Below are 18,548 nucleotides of genomic sequence, written 5' to 3' on the forward strand. Positions count from 1 at the left end.
TTTCCTCTGTTCTTATCACCTTCTGTTCGATACTGTTTTTATATTGTATGGAGATATTCTGTCTTGGTCACGAACGCGAGTTAAGTGTTTTAAGTAGTTTGGACCAAACATTGTTGTGTATAAGATAATTGACATGTTCAAATACAGCAATAGTCATAAACAACATCTCACTAACTCTTACGCCTGCTAATCAAAGTTTAGCATGAAGTAAATTATTCTGGCGCTCTTTAAATGAGAATAAATCTTAGAACTGAATTGAAAACTGAACTTTCAAGGCCTTAGAGCTTTTACATACATGATGACCTTTAAAGTTTAGTTCAGATTTATGCAAATTTTTTTGTTAAACCGTGGCTAGTGTCTTAAAGCGGGTGTTACTTAAACTATGGATCGGCAGACCGAGGAACCTATTAAGAAGCTGAAAACACCTCAACACTGTTGGAGATCTCGTTTTCATGCATAGAGAAGATAATGTTAAAGGAAAATGTGTTTTCTACCTTCACGTTCAACCATAGGTCCAATCTTACACACTGAGCATTGTGAAAATGCAAATTTTTCACGTTGCGCATGAGTGAAATATAGGAATATTCTTGCAATAAACAGTCACGCTCTCAATCTAAAAAGTTCTCGACTATTTTTTGAATAAGGACAAAATTTTCCTGCTCAAGTGGTTTTTTTTTGCATCGTGTGAATTTTTTTGGGCTGATTTAGGTCAATTTAGCTTGGTTTTGATTCATCTGCCTTGCCCTGTTCATTACCCCTTTCAAGATACGTCTGAGTAAAGCCATTATGAAGAGATTTGTGATGGTCAGCTCCCGCTAAACGACTGTTTCAGGAATTGATGCCGTCAAGCAAATGTTAAAAAAACTGGAGCACTTATGAAGCAAGTATATACAAAATCGGTTTGATTTGATATCCTAACATTTAAGTAACCGAGACTTTAGCTTAATGTATGCAAGTACAAATCGGATCAAAACAAATCACATGTGGGAATTTGAAATTGTCGATAATGTACACTCATCTTGGCTGTAATGATCTTTTCTCCACGAACACTCTCTTGATTTTAGGCGACTGCGTTAAAAAATGTCACCAAAACACAGAAACAGTCCGAGACCAGGCGCATTGTTCATTACCTAAGAAGCTCTAGAATCAACAGCTCTTTTACGCATGACTAACAAAGAGTGACCACTGAATAAGGTCGTGGGAGTGCAAATCACGCGGGGCTTGATTACAACTCAAAGTTGGATCACGCTTTTCCCATTACGCTGAAATTGAAACGGAAAATGATATTGCGCAGGACCATTTGATATCTACTGAGCATACTTCAGCGGAGCCATCTGAGGTGTGAGCCATCTGCGTGTTCACTTTCTATCACAAGATTGCGTAATTTTGGCGTGCAAGTGCTGCCATCTTTGATTTTTACAGTAGGGGAGGGATGTAGAGAGAACGAAATGTGCACCAAAGGAGGAGAAGGGGGGAGGGGTTAACTACGGTCAGAAGAAAGGAGAAAAGGGAGTAATGGGTGGGGCAATAGAAATAAAGACGTTCCCCACTACCTCCCCTCACCGTCCACTCTAACTCTACGTCAAACTTAGCCGGCCGGATGGACGGTGGCGAGCTTGTAACATTATGTCATCCTAATAGGACGCCTGTATTGTAGACAAACCACAGGACACTTTATATATCTACTTGTACAAGTCAAAGCTGGATGGATGATCAGATAGCTAAGAAAACAACGTAAAATTAAGATAAGCACAAAAGATACCCTTCCCCCCAACCCTCCTCCTTCTTACAAATGAAGTCGTTAGATCCATCGCGCAACACTAAGATGGAAAATCTAGGCAAATATTTTCAAATTTTTTTGTAGTAGCCTGCGCAGCTCTTAATAATTTGTGACGAGACTGCAAGACAAAAAAGTGTCTTCGAGTTATGTTCGCGGCTAATACGACCGAGCAACTTCTCCTGAAATGATGGATATCAATAGCACGTGACTTTCTGTTAGTCGTTCGAGCTTGCAATGAACGTGATTACAATTCCATCAGATCAGTGTAGCATGCAAGAGTTCTTTTTTCGGCTGGGCGGGTTAAGATGGGGCACTCTGTGTACCTAGTGTTTTCATTTTGTTACAAAAAAAGAGCATTATATATTTTTAAACGGGCGAAAATGTCGCATTACTTCACCAAAAGAGAAAGAAAAAAACCTAATTTATTTGAACTCACACAGGTATTTGTGGTCTATTGTCTCTATTCTCTAAATTCTTCTAAGGAAAAATAAAATGCATTGGTGCTATACTTACTGTAATTACTGAAAATTTCACCTCAATTAAGCGGTCGTGGTCACCCTTTACCGAAATCTAAAGGCATATGTGGATTTTCCTCCACCTGTATTGAACGGACACTTATGCGGAACCAGTCAAATACAACTAAGAATAATCTTTCAATTAAAATTTTCCATTTTTTTAAATGCGTTTTCGGGAGTGGAGTCATCCCCTTTCTTGGCTTTCACTTGAGGTGGAAGAGCACAGAACACTTCGTCACAATGGAATGTGCTGCATATAAAATTAATCACTTTAGAGTAACCTTGAAATGTGAAAATGTGTCTCTTAACTTAGTGGTATAGGAGTGTGGAAATATGCAAATATGCAAATGAGTCTTTACCTTAACTTGGCAGTGTAGAAGTGTGGAAGTGTAGAAATCTGCAAATATGCAAATAAGTCTTAACCTTACATTTATCTTAACTTGGCAATGTGGAAGTGTAGAAATCTGCAAATATGCAAATTAGTCTTTACCTTAACTTACATTTATCTTAACTTGGTAGTGTGGAAGTGTGTATGAGTAAAACACGTTTCATTCAGGCATATTGTTCTTAAAAAAAATCATTGGCAAAATTATTTTTATTTCTTTCTTTTGAAGTGACTCCATTTATGTAAGAGATGATTGTCAGCCATGTCTCCCTTATTGTTTTTGTTGACAGTTGGACAAATTAAATGCTACCCGACTTGCATATAGAGTTCCTGAAGCAAAGTCTCTTGATGAAGTAAGTCTTAACTTGCTTTCTACTTGTTCCATTGTCATCCCATTTACAGGTTGTGGCATAGAACAGGAATTTACCAGGTCAAATGAAGAATTGAATGCTTTCATCAAACATGTGGTATCAAATCAAGTACTTGCTAACTTGCATTTCCAATGTGCTACGTTTTAATTAAAAAAAATTTAGGTCAAGTAGTTTCTACGAAGAAAAAAAATTAAACCGTGTTCAAAAAACAACTTTAAAAGATATTTAAGCTTTGGCATGAATGGGGTAAAAGTTTTACTAATTTTTGTGTACTATTTAAGCTATCTTTGTGAAGTAAATACAGATCTCTCGTTAAAAGATTGCGTGTGTAGCTCGCCAGTATGACTAATGATGGCAAAATTCACACACCAGCTCCTGTTTACAAGATCAGTAAACAATTTGGCCACAAAATGAGGAAAGAGAAGAGTTACATGTTGAACAAAAAAGGATAAGTTCAGAGTTTGAAACGAGCCACGAATTGTAAGGCACTGTCGTTTTACGCATGTTTGTTTATTCAGATGCAACACAACTGGTAGCCACATGCACCGATCAAGACTTATTTATTCATTCAGATTGTATGCGCTGGGCTCTTAAAGCATAGTTGTTATAAGTGCCTCTGTAAAAGGGAAAAAACCTGGTAAAGAGAGCTTTCTCGCTTTTAACTTGCTCTAAAACAGCTATGAAAGGTAAAATTATCGCCGCGGGTGATCTCTTACCGTTGCTGAATAACAATCTGTTCAACTTCAGGGTACATAACTTAAAAACGCCCATAGATTGAGATTCGATTGTTCAAAATATAGCGATGAGAACTTGATCGATCACTAAAAGGGGCGTTTAAATCAGTTTTTATGCTTTCCACGCCGTATATTCACGTGAAGTTCGAAGCTCTGGATGGCGAACGACTGACTAATTTGTATATTTCCAGATTTCCATACTTCCACACATAAACCGAGAGTAATGAGAGACTCATTTGCATATTTACAGATTTCCAAACTACCACACTTCCACACTACCAAGTTAAGATAAAAGTGAGTAAGCTAAAGACATTTGCATATTTCCAGATTTTCACACTTCTAAACTTCCAAACTACAAAATTAAGATACATGCGAGTAAGCTAATCACGCATCACACATTTTCACGTTTGAAGGTTACTCTAAGGTGATTTATTTTATGAGCAGCACATTCCATTGTGATGACATGTTCTGTTCTCCTCTACCCCAAGTAAAAGCCCCTTTCTTGGATTTTTTTTGCGAGCGCACGCACATGGCTTTTCCCGATCCCGTTTTCCCGGAAGAAGGTGCATAATCCGTTAGAAGAGGGTTTCGATGGGTGGTTGCTTTTACGGCTAATAGTTACAATTTTAGCCAATTCACGGCTAACGGTTAACATAATGATTATTCTATTGCTGTCACCGGAAATCTTTTTACGGTTAGCTTTTTTTACGACTATTGGTTAAAATCTGTAAATTTTACGCCTAATGGCTAAATTTTATGGCCATTTCACGTCTATGAGATAACTTCATTGAGACCTTTAGAGAAGGAGAGTCACAGAAAGAAAAAGAAATTGAAGAAAAAAAAACTTAAGAGGACGTAATTAATATTGGTGAGTGATTACATTGTCTAACCGTCATGGCGACATAAACAGAGGAAAACGGGTAGTAGTGTTGAAGACATTAGACAAAGTTTGTATATATTATTGGTTCCATATCTTAGTTTTGAACGTAGTTAAAGATTAAGGTATGGTTATATGCGAAAGAACACAAATGAACTTAATTTCTGGCAAGTTGGCGAAAGATCGAACAGCCAGCTAAGAGGTATACAAAAGCTTGGTTTCGATGAAGACAAAGCGCTAAGTTTAAAGGAATTCTTTAAGAAACAACAAATACCATTCGTCCTCTGGAGCTAGAGCACGTAAAGGCAAATATCCGAAATAGACTGGCAGAACTTAACTTTCCTGTTCAGCGGAGAAAGATCATAATGGTCGATATTTTTGGTGGGTGAACGATGAGGGAAGATGGCTGCATGTACGACTGCGAAAGCGAGGAAGAATTTAACCAGAAGTCTGCTCTTTTCAAAAAGAAATGGGATGAAATGGAAAAGGCATCAAAAAGAAAAAAAGCCTTAAAATTTACCAAATATTTCGTCAAGCACAAAGTAGAGTAGTTAAAAGACAAGATGTCTAACTACACCCGAGAGCATGCGGGCATGGCCAGCGGATTAGGTCTAAACCCCATTGAATGGCTGCACTACATGTCAAAGATTGAGATTGATAAAAATGGTTGAGAAAAAGGTTGATTCTCATTCTGACTCGACTCCACTGTCTCTTTAGAAGCTGCCGCCTCATCTGTCGTTGGCTCCATACCGCATACTTCCATCGAAGCAGTCCCACGGCCGCCCTTTCGATTTCCGGTTTCAACTCCGTCACTTCAACGGCAGATACAACTCAATCCGACCTGCAGTCTTCAACAGCAGCAACAGCTGGTCACCCTATCGTTACGAGAGATGCCTTTTAAACTAAAATGAGCGAGTTACAGAGTTAGTACAGGAGACTTTTACCGACTCTGATTGTCATACACGGATTTTAACCACAAAGCACACAACGTTGAAGAATCGAGAGATGGACAATTAAATGAATGATAAAATAATGAATCATTATTTTATCATTCATTTAATCGTCCATCTCTCGGACTGTTGTACAAACTTTTACTTATAATGTCTCTAAGACTAGCTGTTTTTACGGTCTTAGTAACCACGTACTAAAGCATCATTTGGCACATTTAGCATTCTGTAATAACAGCTACCATTACAGAAGTTGCGTGACTTATATCACTGTATACCAACACGAGGACTGCGTGACCCATCCTACGCTAATCTAACGAGTGTCACAAAAGTGCAGCTATGACAAAAGGGCGTAAATTCATAAAAAAAATTTCAATTAGAAAAATATTTTGAGCATTTCATCTTTTACACTATAGACGAACACTACTGGTTCTTTCTTGGATACTCTAAGGTCCCGAATGTCGTCGCAAAATACCAGGGTATTTCTTGTAACGCGGGGTTTTATTCGCAATGGTCGCAACGCTAGCATCAAATGCGTCCTGACTTGCATCCAGATCAAGCATTGCGGACATGTTGCGCAAAACAGCACCAGGCAGGTCAACCTAAGAGAAAAAGAAACAGGTGAGGGAAAGTAACCATGCATCATTGCGAGGTGTTTTTAGTAGCATCTTTTCCTCCCTTAAGAGTTGAATTTTCTTAAAAGACGTTTACCTTTAACACTGAAAAAACATCAAAGCATTTACATTTTTTTTTTTGACAAAAAATTTTAAAATTTGGCGCCTCTCTTGCAATCACCTATAGTAAGGTGATTATGGCGAAATATGACGTGACACTTGACCAGTCAGAGTTTAAGAACAACAACAACAATAAACAAACAGTGTGGTATGGTTTCATCAGTGGTATTTTTCTTACTATTCTCATTAGAACTTTTTTTAATTTCAAATATTCTCCCTTGTGCAGATTCACTCTGTGTTTGCATGTCCCACGAAAGTTTCTTTCGTGTCTATACGCACGATTTGTGCGTAAACGCGAACTTCGCTCGTAATGATTTCATCAGGGAGTTTAAGAAAACCACGAAGGCAATGGAAACAAAAGGTTTAATGAGCAGAGCAGTGACTGTGTACTGACGTGCGTTATAAATCTTAATAACTTTCTTTGCGTTCTCTACAAAGCAGTAACTTGAAATGACCAAACTCTGCGTCTGAAAAACGTGAACACAGACGGCTAATTTTTAAAATTTCTATTTCTAATTTGACGTTGCGTTCCATATTCATAATCGAGATAGTTTGGACAGTGAGAAACAAACTAAATGACTTTAGAATATTGCGAGATTCGTAGGTAAAATATAAGTTCATTGTGTAATCGATGTTGTCCACGGCGTCGCCGTTGTCGTTTCTTAAACTCCCTTTTACATCCCCACTTAACGACGTTCTCGTGATTCAAACGGCTGATCAGCTGTACTTCACGCATGATCCTCTTGTTAAACTGAGTACTCTTTGGATTCAGAGGAATCCTCTCACAGCATAAAAGTAGTTTTCCAGCTTATTTCGTACCTGCAAAAAATAAAGAATACGTAAATGAAATAACAACAAATATTTAAACTGAATGGCGAATGAACTTCTTGGGTCTTTCTTTATTTCAGTAACGAGCTTAAAATCCAGCAACTGTCGTTTTCATTTAACCACACGGGGCTTTCGACATTGCTCATCCCAGCAGTATGGCGATTGAGTGTCACATATAAACTTAATGATCGCCTAGTCCTCAGTAGAATACAATAATCTGAAGCGGAATCCGAAAGGTCTGTGGCTTGATTCCTAATGGGACCTTGGAATTTTTTCTTTGTCCCAGGCTAGAGATAAGACACAAAAACAACAGATTTCTTCATAGCAGGATATTATCACTCTTTGTATTTTAGTCAATGAACGTGCCGAGTCAGGAAGTTGGCACATGAAAAAAGTATCTTTGCATGCTTCGTGTGTGTTCCCATCATACCAAAATCACCATGTCTCCTATGAAAGGTACGGTCGATCTTGCCAATGGAAACCAAACATTATTTAGATCTAGATTTTACGGCGTTCTCTTTCTCGTCCTTGCCAGCTAAGTTGATACTAAAAGCTCAAGTGTACCTTAACGACATTTCCAAAACCTCCTTTTCCGGGAAACTGCAGCTCCTCATACTCGCATTTCACTCGGGATTTTGCGGTAACTACGGGAGGAATGAGGAGTCGGGCACAGGCTCTTCGCGTTCCGGTTGATAAATCAGGTATGATAGCCCATCATCCCCTGCGTTTCCATCATTCTTTCCATCTTCTTGTTTGCCGTTCGCTAAACTACCGGATGTGACGGTGTTAAAAATAAACGTTCGCGTCACTAAGATGCGGCCAACGGTGTCTTTCTTCGGTCTTTAAGCAACAACGAAGAAGAAGGATTGAAAAAAGTGCGTATTAAAAAAAAGATTTAAAAAGTTATGAAAAGTACGTATACATATTCTTACATGAACTTTGTCGACACAAGAAGAAAAATTATCGAAAAGCTTCCAAAAAATATAAATTCAAGAATATTCCTTGGGTACCTGAATGAATAGTCGCCCAGCAAGAAAGACAGATGACTATGAAGAATATCAAGTGGACAGCCCGAGAAAGAACCGAGAGCACTGAATTAAGAAAGCTAAATTATTCCAAACTGAAAATGCAATAACATGTAAATATAAGTATCTGAACAGGTGCATGTTGTCTTTCAGTAGTATTTTAATTATCTAATAGCTGGAGTGAGGCCTCAAGCTTCTGTAATCAAAATAGGCCTCAAAGATCTCGACGATCCTCAGCTGAGTTATAATGATAGTACTGCACTGCTCCTCAATTTTGTCCTATGGTTGACGAGTTTTCCTTCCGAAAGAAAGAAACAGTTTTGCATTTAAAAATTTATCCGTGCATAGCCATCTCGTGTAAGCAAAATAGGCCTATATAAACACAAGACATGATAATCTCTTGACAAACATCTATTATAAAAGCGAAACCTGGTGCAAAGTTCTTTATTGACCAAGCTTGTACGGTAAAAAAGGCATGATGTTAACCTCGTTGTTTCATTGCGTTTTTAAGGACCTCAACTTCGTCTCAGTCCATTAAAACGTAACAAAAAGAACTCGTCCAATATACAACCATCTTGACTGCACACTTGGTCAGTTACGCATATTTATCATGGACAATTTTTAAAGCCTGCCTTCGCGTTTCCTTTTTCGGTTTCGCGTCCTCTCTCTCTCTAGTTATTAACTTTATTTAGATAACTTTCTTATACCAGGTCAGCTTCGAAGGACAAAAAATAACGGAATTATATGACGTGGCTCTAGCGGTCTCACTTAAACTAAAAGAAGTAGACACGACTATTTGAGTGCCTTTATTTTGATGCCTTCCCTTTCTTTTTTGTGTTTCGCTGATTTCAGCGGGGGTAAAAAAATTATCTTATCCTTTGGGGTAAAATCATGTGATCTTTCCTGCCCTCCGCAATTTCCACATAAACTTAACTCAGAAATGGACGATTAATCCCTAAGCTAAGCTTTCGCCTGGCTTAACAAAAGGATTAAAGAGTATTCGCAGAAATGAACACTACTTGAGCAGTAGTAAAAAATAAGGCCTGAAGAAAAAAGAAAAAAGAAAAAAAAATCGCTTTCACATTCAATTCTTTATCCGCAGTTCACATATATAACTTTCATATGTTCACAGTCGTTTATTCATCACTTCACGGGTTTAATTCGGAGCAGCTTGTTGGCTTGTTATTCAAATCCCGTTCAGGCCTGAATTTTTTTTCTTATTTCTTCAGGACTTATTTTCACTACTGCTTAAGTAGTGTTCACTACTGCAAAGATCGCTTTCATATTCACGTCTTTATCCGCAGTTCACATAATCAGTTACATATATTCACAGCCATTTATTCGTCATATCACGGGTTTATTTGGAACCAACGAAATGACAAGGTCCTGGTTGGCTTTTAGCTCGCGGTTGGCAGAGCACTGCACCATGCAGTATCGCAAATGTCATGCGTTCAAATCCCACACAGGTTTGAATTTTTTTTCGGGGCTTATTTTCACTACCGATCAAGTAGTGATCATTACTGCGAGGATCGCTTTCGTATTCGCGTCTTTATCCGCAGTTCACCTTTGTGATTTTCGGACTCAATATAAAGAATATTATGAAGCAAACGGCGCCGAAGTAGAATTAACAGATGATTTAGAAATCTAGCCAATTGGAATTAATTCACAAACTAAAAATAACTTGAAATGTTAACGTAAATAACTGAGTAATGATAATTATGTCGCATGCGTGAAAAGTTTCAGCTCACAGAATCTTATCTAGTAAAAAAGATGTTCTGGCTGCAGTTTAATCATCAACAATAATCTTTCGGAAAAAAAGAAACAAGAAACAGACAATCAGATTTTCTGATGCTATCTTTCATTAAAAGATAAAACGGTAAAAACGAACGATAGAATCCGACGTTTCGGGGTAGTCATGACTCCGTTATCAAGGTAAAAGTTTAAAACATGCAAATAACAGTATTTAAGCGATGTGGCGCGAAAAATTAACATAATAGGTGCGAAGATTATACAAATACTTTCGCACGAATAGAGTCCGATTGCACGTTCAGGTTTGGCTTTAAAGTTCTTATAGGAAGCATTTCGTACAATAAGCAGTCAAATTTGTTCCTGCACTTCTTAAGAACTTCGAAGCATTTCAGTAGGTCCTGAGGGATCGTCCCGTGTACGTTCTTGCAATGTTTGGCAATGGCTGAGGACTGTTGTTTATGTCCTTTTACACGATTGTGTAAATGTCCGCGTGTGTATCCTATATAACCTGCATCGCACAGGTCACATTGGTATTTATAAACAACACACTGTTCATTTACGATCGATGGCTTTGCTTCTTTCACATTCAGTTCTTGATCAATTTTTCGGCTGACAAATACCCAAATAGCCCGTATTTGTTAAACTTTTACCTTGATAATGGAGTCATGACTACCCCGAAACGTCGGATTCTATCGTTCGTTTTTACCGTTTTATCTTTTAAGAAATATCTTTCATTCCTTCTAGAAAAGAGTCTTGTGTGCAATAAATGCGTCACTGAACGCAGCAAAAAAAAAGAATAAAGTCGTTTTTTGTCAAAACAATGATACCACCCTTTTTAGTGCAGTGATACGATCACTCCTTTCCTTGGGAAGACCGACTAACTCTCAAGCCGTGCTACAAAGAGAGATATGACTACTGAGCTGACATTCCGCCTTGCTCAAACCAGCGATTTTGACGAGATCCTAAAACTATCAGAGGGTGTTTATGATGGCCAAGACTATCTTCCAATCAGATTTCATAACTGGATGCAAATGGACAACGTTGCGGTGATGTTAGCTCACTCGAGCGAAAAACTTGTTGGACTGGTTCAGTGCTCGGTTGTTGACAATGGAAGAACAGCAGTTCGACAGGCCGCCAGGACATCAACGGAGTTTCGTGGTCAGGGTGTTTACAAACGGCTATCAAAAGCAATGAACGAGTACGTACGAAGACATTACCCGGATGTACAGCGAGAGATATTCGCATCCACAGTGTGTCCCTCCCTCGCGAGAGAAATTACACAGATGACAATTATTAGGACTTCTGCTGTAAATAAGAAGCTCTTCGCACTCAGATCTATCAAAGTTAATTTCTCAGACCTGATAGAGCCTTGTACGAAAGAGTACCTCTGTGACACGATCTTTTCAAGCCCTGTTGCTCAGAAATTGTTTCTGGATAACCCCATTGTACTTGATCGGATTCCCATGGAGGCTTCGCAATCAAACATCGATCATTTCCAACGTGAACTCGGTCAAGATTTCTATTTCGCTGTCGACAAATGTGGCGAAGATGGTATTCCCAGATCTGTCAGTTTTGGTGCTCTGTTACCAAGGGTAGGATGCACTGATTGGACTGTCACTATTTATACGAGTGATCCAAGCTTATACGAAGCTCAAGTTACTCATCAACTACAGCATGCGTTCAATGTTGTTGAAGGCGATTTTTTGATTTCTTTCATCCAAGACAAACGTTTGTCAGATCGAGGAAGAAGACTTCTCAGAGAATATTTGCCTCAGGTGGAATTTGACAAAGCATGGTCCACTTTCTTCCTTTGTGAAAATATGATTCAGTCTTGAGAACCTTTAGCAATAGAAATAGGCCCCTTTTCAATTAGAAAACTTTACATCTCTCGAACGCTATAGTTTAAACGTGGAAGATTCCGCGTATGGAGTATTCAGGAAACGTGGTGCAAGTTTCCAATTTTCGATTGACATGTTGGTTTAGCTGCAGTTATGGAGGATTGTAATTGAAGAGACTTTTATAGTTTAACCTGTATTAGGCGCATCGTATGAAGTGGTCACCTAGTATTAAGTGGTCGGTGTTTTAAAGTCCCGAAATTTTTGCTCGCTTCATGATTCGTTTGACATTTAAACGTCATACACAGCAAATTTGGAAAAAATCGGAAGTAACGTAGTACTCTTCAAAACTGGCGGAAATGATGGGTGGAGTTCCACCCATAAAGCGCAGGGGCTACTGGGATTGATTAATCTCCTTCGCAGCTGTTGTTTGGTCTCGTCACAAAAGGGTTTGAGAGAGACCTCGTTGCGTGATGACACCAAATAACGGTTGCAAAAGAGACAGCGCTTACTACCGTTCCTTAATTATTCGTCTACAGTTAGTTGCATGAAAAATATAACTCCACGTAAATTTACTACGAAAAGGAAACTGGAACTCTCGGTATCTCCAACAGACTCTATCAATGCGGTTAGAATACGGGATTAAATGCATGCAGGTTGTTTATGAGGAAATAAAACGTGATGGAGCAAAGTATAATTTGGCAAAATGAAATTTGATCGGTGGAATATGATTCAAGCACGTGAAAAATTGCCTAATGTTCGTGTAGTACAATGATTGGGTATGTTCTGATTGGTCTTTGGACGTTGTTCTCATGCTACATGATGGAACGTAAGTTGTTTCCCGTTTAAGTTTTGAGTTGAGGAGCAAAAAAAACTACGTAGGGAATTTTACGGATTTCTTATTATTAACCATGTCTCATGTGACACGGCTTTTCTTTCAGAGGATGCGACTAATGTCTCGCCAAATGGAGAGGATGCGACGGATTGTTGGAGCGCGAAAGTATTGCGAGTGAATTCGTCGGCCATTTCGAAAGCACTGTTTGCAAAGTGAACCAGGAGGTGAGCGCCAGCGTCTGGAAAATATTTGCCAGTTCAGCTGCGGCATTTATCAGGACGAGTTGTACCATCACGGAGATAGTATAACTCTGCGGGAATTTCCGGTCATAAAGGTAAGATAAACCCTCGTTTTTTTCTTGTGAAAACAGCTTGCATTTTTAACTCGCTAAACTAAGGACGAGCTGTTTCACTGTACTCTCAGACTTTTCCGACTTTAACTTGTCAAACTTGCGAAAACACAACCTCAACGTAGTTGACCGCTTAATACAGGTTAGAATTATATTTTGTGTTGCATGCTTCAGCCGTCAACAAGTTCAAAATGCTATTCACTTTTCACCAACACAAACATGGGTGCAATATAACAGGAAATCCAGCAGCGCAGTTAAGCAACCGAGGATAAAGCAGCGGCACTTTCGGAAGAAAATTCGTAAGGTAAACAGGAACTCAAAATTTCCGCAAGGAGCTCATATTCTCTAATGATTGCAAATGCCAAGTACGATAAAAGTGTTCATGTTGCACCAATCAGTGGGTAACAATCATGGACAAAACATTGCATATATTGATTTACATATCAAAATAGTTTCTTGGAGAAACAAAGTGTCTTTTTTTTATACTACAGTACAGCCCACGCAAGCCTGACCCAGCCAACGCGAAGAAAATCTCTTCCCCATACACCATCGAGCAAAGACAGTTTGCTGAAGAAACCTAGTGGGGTCTCAATTTCTTTCACACTCTTAATAAAGAGCAATGTTATTCGACATGTTACCTTTTCGATGCAAACTAACCAATTGGCAAATAATGCTCTCGAGCGCATGATTTTAAATTCTAGATCCCCTTTTTGTTCATAGAAACAAGCTTCCCAATTTGTGAATTGCAGAGAGAGACAGATACCTCCTAGGAAATTCATATCTCAGTTTCCAGTAAAATTATGAATAAGCACAGAGTGAACAATGTATCATTACGGAGGAATATGAGATACGTGTTTAATATTTATCTTGCGTTAGCGAACTTAACTCGCGGTCCGATCTATTGCTAAGTCTCAAAAACACTTCATAATATGCTAATATATGAAACTGGACCATTAGTATTCAGTTAAAAACTATCAAGAACAGCTAACCCTGAAGTGATAAAGTGATTGCAGACAAGACTTATCACGAACGTGTTCATTATTTGCGTGCTGGTCATTAAGCAGAAAGCTCCATTTTCACCTGTCTGGAATAAATTGTTAAGAAACCGGTCAGTGTAAAACGCAGACTGCACACTGCAGACCAGGGTTAAAATGCAGACTCGGTTCGAAAATGACCCGCTTCCCCGGAAAAACGTCAAGAGTGAGCCGGGATCAAGGCAACGTAAGTCGTGAGAGAGTGGCAATGATCGTCATGGCTATTGATGTTTCGAACTTCACTTACTCAGATGGTCTTGGCGTTGACATATTAATATAAGGTAAGAACGACTAGAAACGTAAGTGTTTGAATATGCAATTCACAGCCAGCTAAATACCTTTCCCTTGTTAAGGAATAAACAGTTCTGCTGAGCTTGAGCATACATATAGCTCATGTATACTTTGTTTGGCCTTGAAAGTAGAAACGATAGACTCTGATGACATATCGGCAATTTCGATTACTTGGACAATAAAAACCTGTTCCTCATACCTCTGTTTTGCGTTGCGAAGTTGGGCCTGCAAATTTAAATTTAATACAAATTCGTGGGTGCGAGATAAGGGTCTAATTAAAAAACCTCCAACTATATCCCCAGATGTTTGCCCTTCTTGTTCCGCTCGGTGTTTCACCTCAGTATTAACCCGTGGTAAATCTGTGGTTATGATGGTCAACTTAACCTGCACCGGGCTTCTTGTTTGGCCGACAAGGGATGCTTTAGAAATTTAGTTTTGCTGTGACGTGTTTTTATTCACTGGAAAAATGGCGGAGTCTTCCTTAAATTGAAACAAATTAAGAGCAAGTAGAAGTCTCAAGTTTCATCATTTAGATAAATCAGAAATGTCCATAAATTTCAACTAAAGAAGCGATTCTGCATTTTACCCCTGGTCTGGATTCTTCATTTTACCCTGAGTCTGCATTTTACCCCCAGTCTACAGTCTGCAGTCTGCGTTTTACACTGACCGGTTAAGAAACACAACATCGCCCAGAATGCTATTGTCTTTCGCGACATGTACTTGCAGTGCTCATTAAATCAGCGGGCGGCGTAATAATTTGCATATCTTGAACTAGTCGGTTGTGATTGGTCAGCAGATAAAGCTTTCAGAATACATGAGTCTCTTGGCAGATTTCAATCAAACGGTTAGATGCGTAAAGTAAATCCCAAGGTGACATAAAGTGAACAATAGCAATAATTAACAATAGCCACGCTCTTAACTAAGCATTTAGCAAATTCGTTTGCAGCGAATTCTTATATAGACTGACAGACTCACGTTGGTCAAAATGTTATCGGAATTATAGAAATTAGTATCATGAAAATAGAAAAACTAGGAAAGTAGTATCGTGAAGAATAGGCGGTTTAAAAAGCGTAACTTGCGATCAGACGGTTTTCGATTGCGAAAGGCTTGTGGTTGCGGACTGAAAACAAAAAAACGCCTGATCGAAAGTTATAAAAAGCGCTGCTCTGAAAGCCAGCTAACTTATGGTTAAGTGAAATTTTAGTTTCATTTAATCTTTGTCTTAAATGTGGGCTTGACTGACGGTTGATTAATATTTTTACTGCAGTTTGTTGTTTTGGTATGTGTTTCCGAACGTGACATCAGTTGTGGTGTTACGGTCTAACTAAAAATGAACTTTGAACAAACCCGAGCTTGAATTTTTTAAACAGGTGTAGTCTGTCGTCTTGACATTCATTGGCTATAAATGCAGTTTAAATCTTCTCCACCTGATGGATACAGAAATGCTGTAAAGGAAATAATTCCCAGAAATAAAGACGGTTTTGATTCAAAGAAATCAACACAGCCCACGTGGTGGTGTCATTAAAAAACAGGAAGTCTATGGTAAACAAGTGACTTTCCCAAAGAAATGAGTTATCAGATTGCTATTGTTCTTACCACTAAAGTTTGATAGCAAAAAAAAATTTCCTATTAAAAATTTTACTCACTTACCATTGCGAGAAATTCTCGGAAAAGCAGGAAGTTGATGATGTAATACAACATTCCTTCTAGAAAAGAGACTTGCGTGCAATAAATGCTTCAATGAACGTAGCAAAAAAAAAAGAATAAATTCGTTTTTGTCACAACAATGATACTACCTTTTTAAGTGCAGTGATACGATCACTCCTTTCATTGGGAACACCGATTAACCCTCAAGCTGTGCTACAACTGAAGAGAACTATGAATACTGAACTTACATTTCGCCTTGCTCAAAACAGCGATTTTGACGAGATCCTAAAACTATCAGAGGGTGTTTATGATGGCCAAGACTATCTTCCAATCAGATTTCATAACTGGATGCAAATGGACAACGTTGCGGTGATATTAGCTCACGCGAACGAAAAACTTGTTGGACTGGTTCAGTGCTCGGTTGTTGACAATGGAAGAACAGCAGTTCGACAGGCCGCCAGGACATTAACGGAGTTTCGTGGTCAGGGTGTGTACAAACGGCTATCAAAAGCAATGAACGAGTACGTACGAAGACATTACCCGGATGTACAGCGAGAGATATTCGCATCCACAGTGTGTCCTTCCCTCGCGAGAGAAATTACACAGATGACAATTATTAGGACTTCTGCTGTAAATAAGAAGCTCTTCGCACTCAGCTCTATCAAAGTTAATTTCTCAGACCTGATAGAGCCTTGTACTAAAGAGTACCTCTGTGACACGATCTTTTCAAGCCCTGTTGCTCAGAAATTGTTTGCCGATAACCCCATTGTACTTGATCGGATTCCCATGGAGGCTTCGCAATCAAACATCGATCATTTCCAACGTGAACTCGGTCAAGATTTCTATTTCGCTGTCGACAAATGTGGCGAAGATGGTATTCCCAGATCTGTCAGTTTTGGTGCTCTGTTACCAAGGGTAGGATGCACTGATTGGACTGTCACTATTTATACGAGTGATCCAAGCTTATACGAAGCTCAAGTTACTCATCAACTACAGCATGCGTTCAATGTTGTTGAAGACGATTTTTTTATTTCTTTCACCCAAGACAAACGTTTGTCAAATCGAGGAAGAAGACTTCTCAGAGAATATTTGCCTCAGGTGGAATTTGACAAAGCACAGTCCACTTTCTTCCTTTGTGAAAATATGATTCAGTCTTGAGAACCTTAAACAATAGAAATAGGCCCCTTTTCAATTAGAAAACTTTACATCTCTAGAACGCTATAGTTTAAACGTGGAAGATCCCGCGTATGGAGTATTCAGGAAACGTGGTGCAAGTTTCCAATTTTTGATTGACATGTTGGTTTAGCTGCAGTTATGGAGGATTGTAATTGAAGAGACTTTTATAGTTTAACCTGTATTAGGCGCATCTTATGAAGTGGTCACCTAGTATTAAGTGGTCGGTTTTTGAAAGTCCCGAAATTTTTGCTCGCTCCATGATTCGTTTGACATTTAAACGTCATACACAGCAAATTTGGAAAGAATCGGAAGTAACGTAGTACTCTTCAAGACTGGCGGAAATGATGGGTGGAGTTCCATCCATAAAGCGCTCGGAATACTGGGATTGATTAATCTCCGTCGCAACTGTTGTTTGGTCTCGTCACAAAAGGGTTTGAGAGAGACCTCGTTGCGTGATGACACCAAATAACGGTTGCAAAAGAGACAGCGCTTACTACCGTTCCTTAATTATTCGTCTACAGTTAGTTGCATGAAAAATATAACTCCACGTAAATTTACTACGAAAAGGAAACTGGAACTCTGTATCTCCAACAGACTCTATCAATGCGGTTAGAATACGGGATTAAATGTATGCAGCTTTTTTATGAGGAAATGAAACGTGATGGAGCAAAGTATAATTGATCGGTAGAATATGATTCAAGCACGTGGAAAATTGCCTCATTTTCGTGTAGTACAATGATTGGGTATGTGCTGGTTGGACTTTGGACGTTGTTCTCATGCTACGTGATGGAACGTAAGTTGTTTCTCGTTTAAGTTTTGAGTTGAGGAGCAAAAAAAACTACGTAGGGAATTTTACGGATTTCTTATTATTAACCATGTCTCATGTGACACGGCTTTTCTTTCAGAGGATGCGACTAATGTCTCGCCAAATGGAGAGGATGCGAAGGATTGTTGGAGCGCGAAAGTATTGCGAGTGAATTCGTCTGCCATTTCGAAAGCACTGTTTGCAAAGTGAACCAGGAGGTGAGCGCGAGCGTCCGGAAATATTTGCCAGTTCACGATTTTGCAGGCATCTGTCACTACGGGCAACGTGATTGGCTGCAGCATTTATCAGGACGAGTTGTACCATCACAGAGATAGTATAACTCTGCGGGAATTTCCGGTCATAAGGGCAAGATAAACCCTCGTTTTTTTCTTGTGAAAACAGCTTGCATTTTTAACTCGCTAAACTAAGGTCGAGCTGTTTTCACTGTACTCTCAGACTTTTCCGACTTTAACTTGTCAAACTTGCGAAAACACAACCTCAACGTAGTTGACCGCTTAATACAGGTTAGAATTATATTTTGTGTTGCATGCTTCAGCCGTCAACAAGTGCAAAATGCTATTCACTTTTCACCAACACAAACATGGGTGCAATATAACAGGAAATCCAGCAG

At 39.0% G+C, this 18,548-nt stretch overlaps 2 protein-coding genes across 2 annotated transcripts; both read left to right on the forward strand.

Moving 5' to 3' along the window:
- The first annotated feature begins 10,853 nt into the window (after positions 1 to 10,853).
- Positions 10,854 to 11,780, forward strand: LOC131783869 (histidine N-acetyltransferase-like). The gene has a single exon (XM_059100644.2). The coding sequence runs from the start codon at positions 10,854 to 10,856 to the stop codon at positions 11,778 to 11,780; it is 927 nt and encodes a 308-aa protein (XP_058956627.2).
- A 4,387-nt stretch (positions 11,781 to 16,167) lies between these two features.
- Positions 16,168 to 17,094, forward strand: LOC131783868 (histidine N-acetyltransferase-like). The gene has a single exon (XM_059100643.2). It carries the CDS (start codon positions 16,168 to 16,170, stop codon positions 17,092 to 17,094), a length of 927 nt encoding a protein of 308 aa, XP_058956626.2.
- The last annotated feature ends 1,454 nt before the right edge of the window (positions 17,095 to 18,548 follow it).

The sequence above is a fragment of the Pocillopora verrucosa genome, chromosome 13 (assembly GCF_036669915.1).
Source record: "Pocillopora verrucosa isolate sample1 chromosome 13, ASM3666991v2, whole genome shotgun sequence".
Classification (NCBI taxonomy): domain Eukaryota; kingdom Metazoa; phylum Cnidaria; class Anthozoa; order Scleractinia; family Pocilloporidae; genus Pocillopora; species Pocillopora verrucosa.

Bases quoted from the DNA above. Each gene is read 5' to 3' on its own strand.
- LOC131783869 (XM_059100644.2), top strand. From the start codon at position 10,854: ATGACTACTGAGCTGACATTCCGCCTTGCTCAAACCAGCGATTTTGAC.
- LOC131783868 (XM_059100643.2), top strand. From the start codon at position 16,168: ATGAATACTGAACTTACATTTCGCCTTGCTCAAAACAGCGATTTTGAC.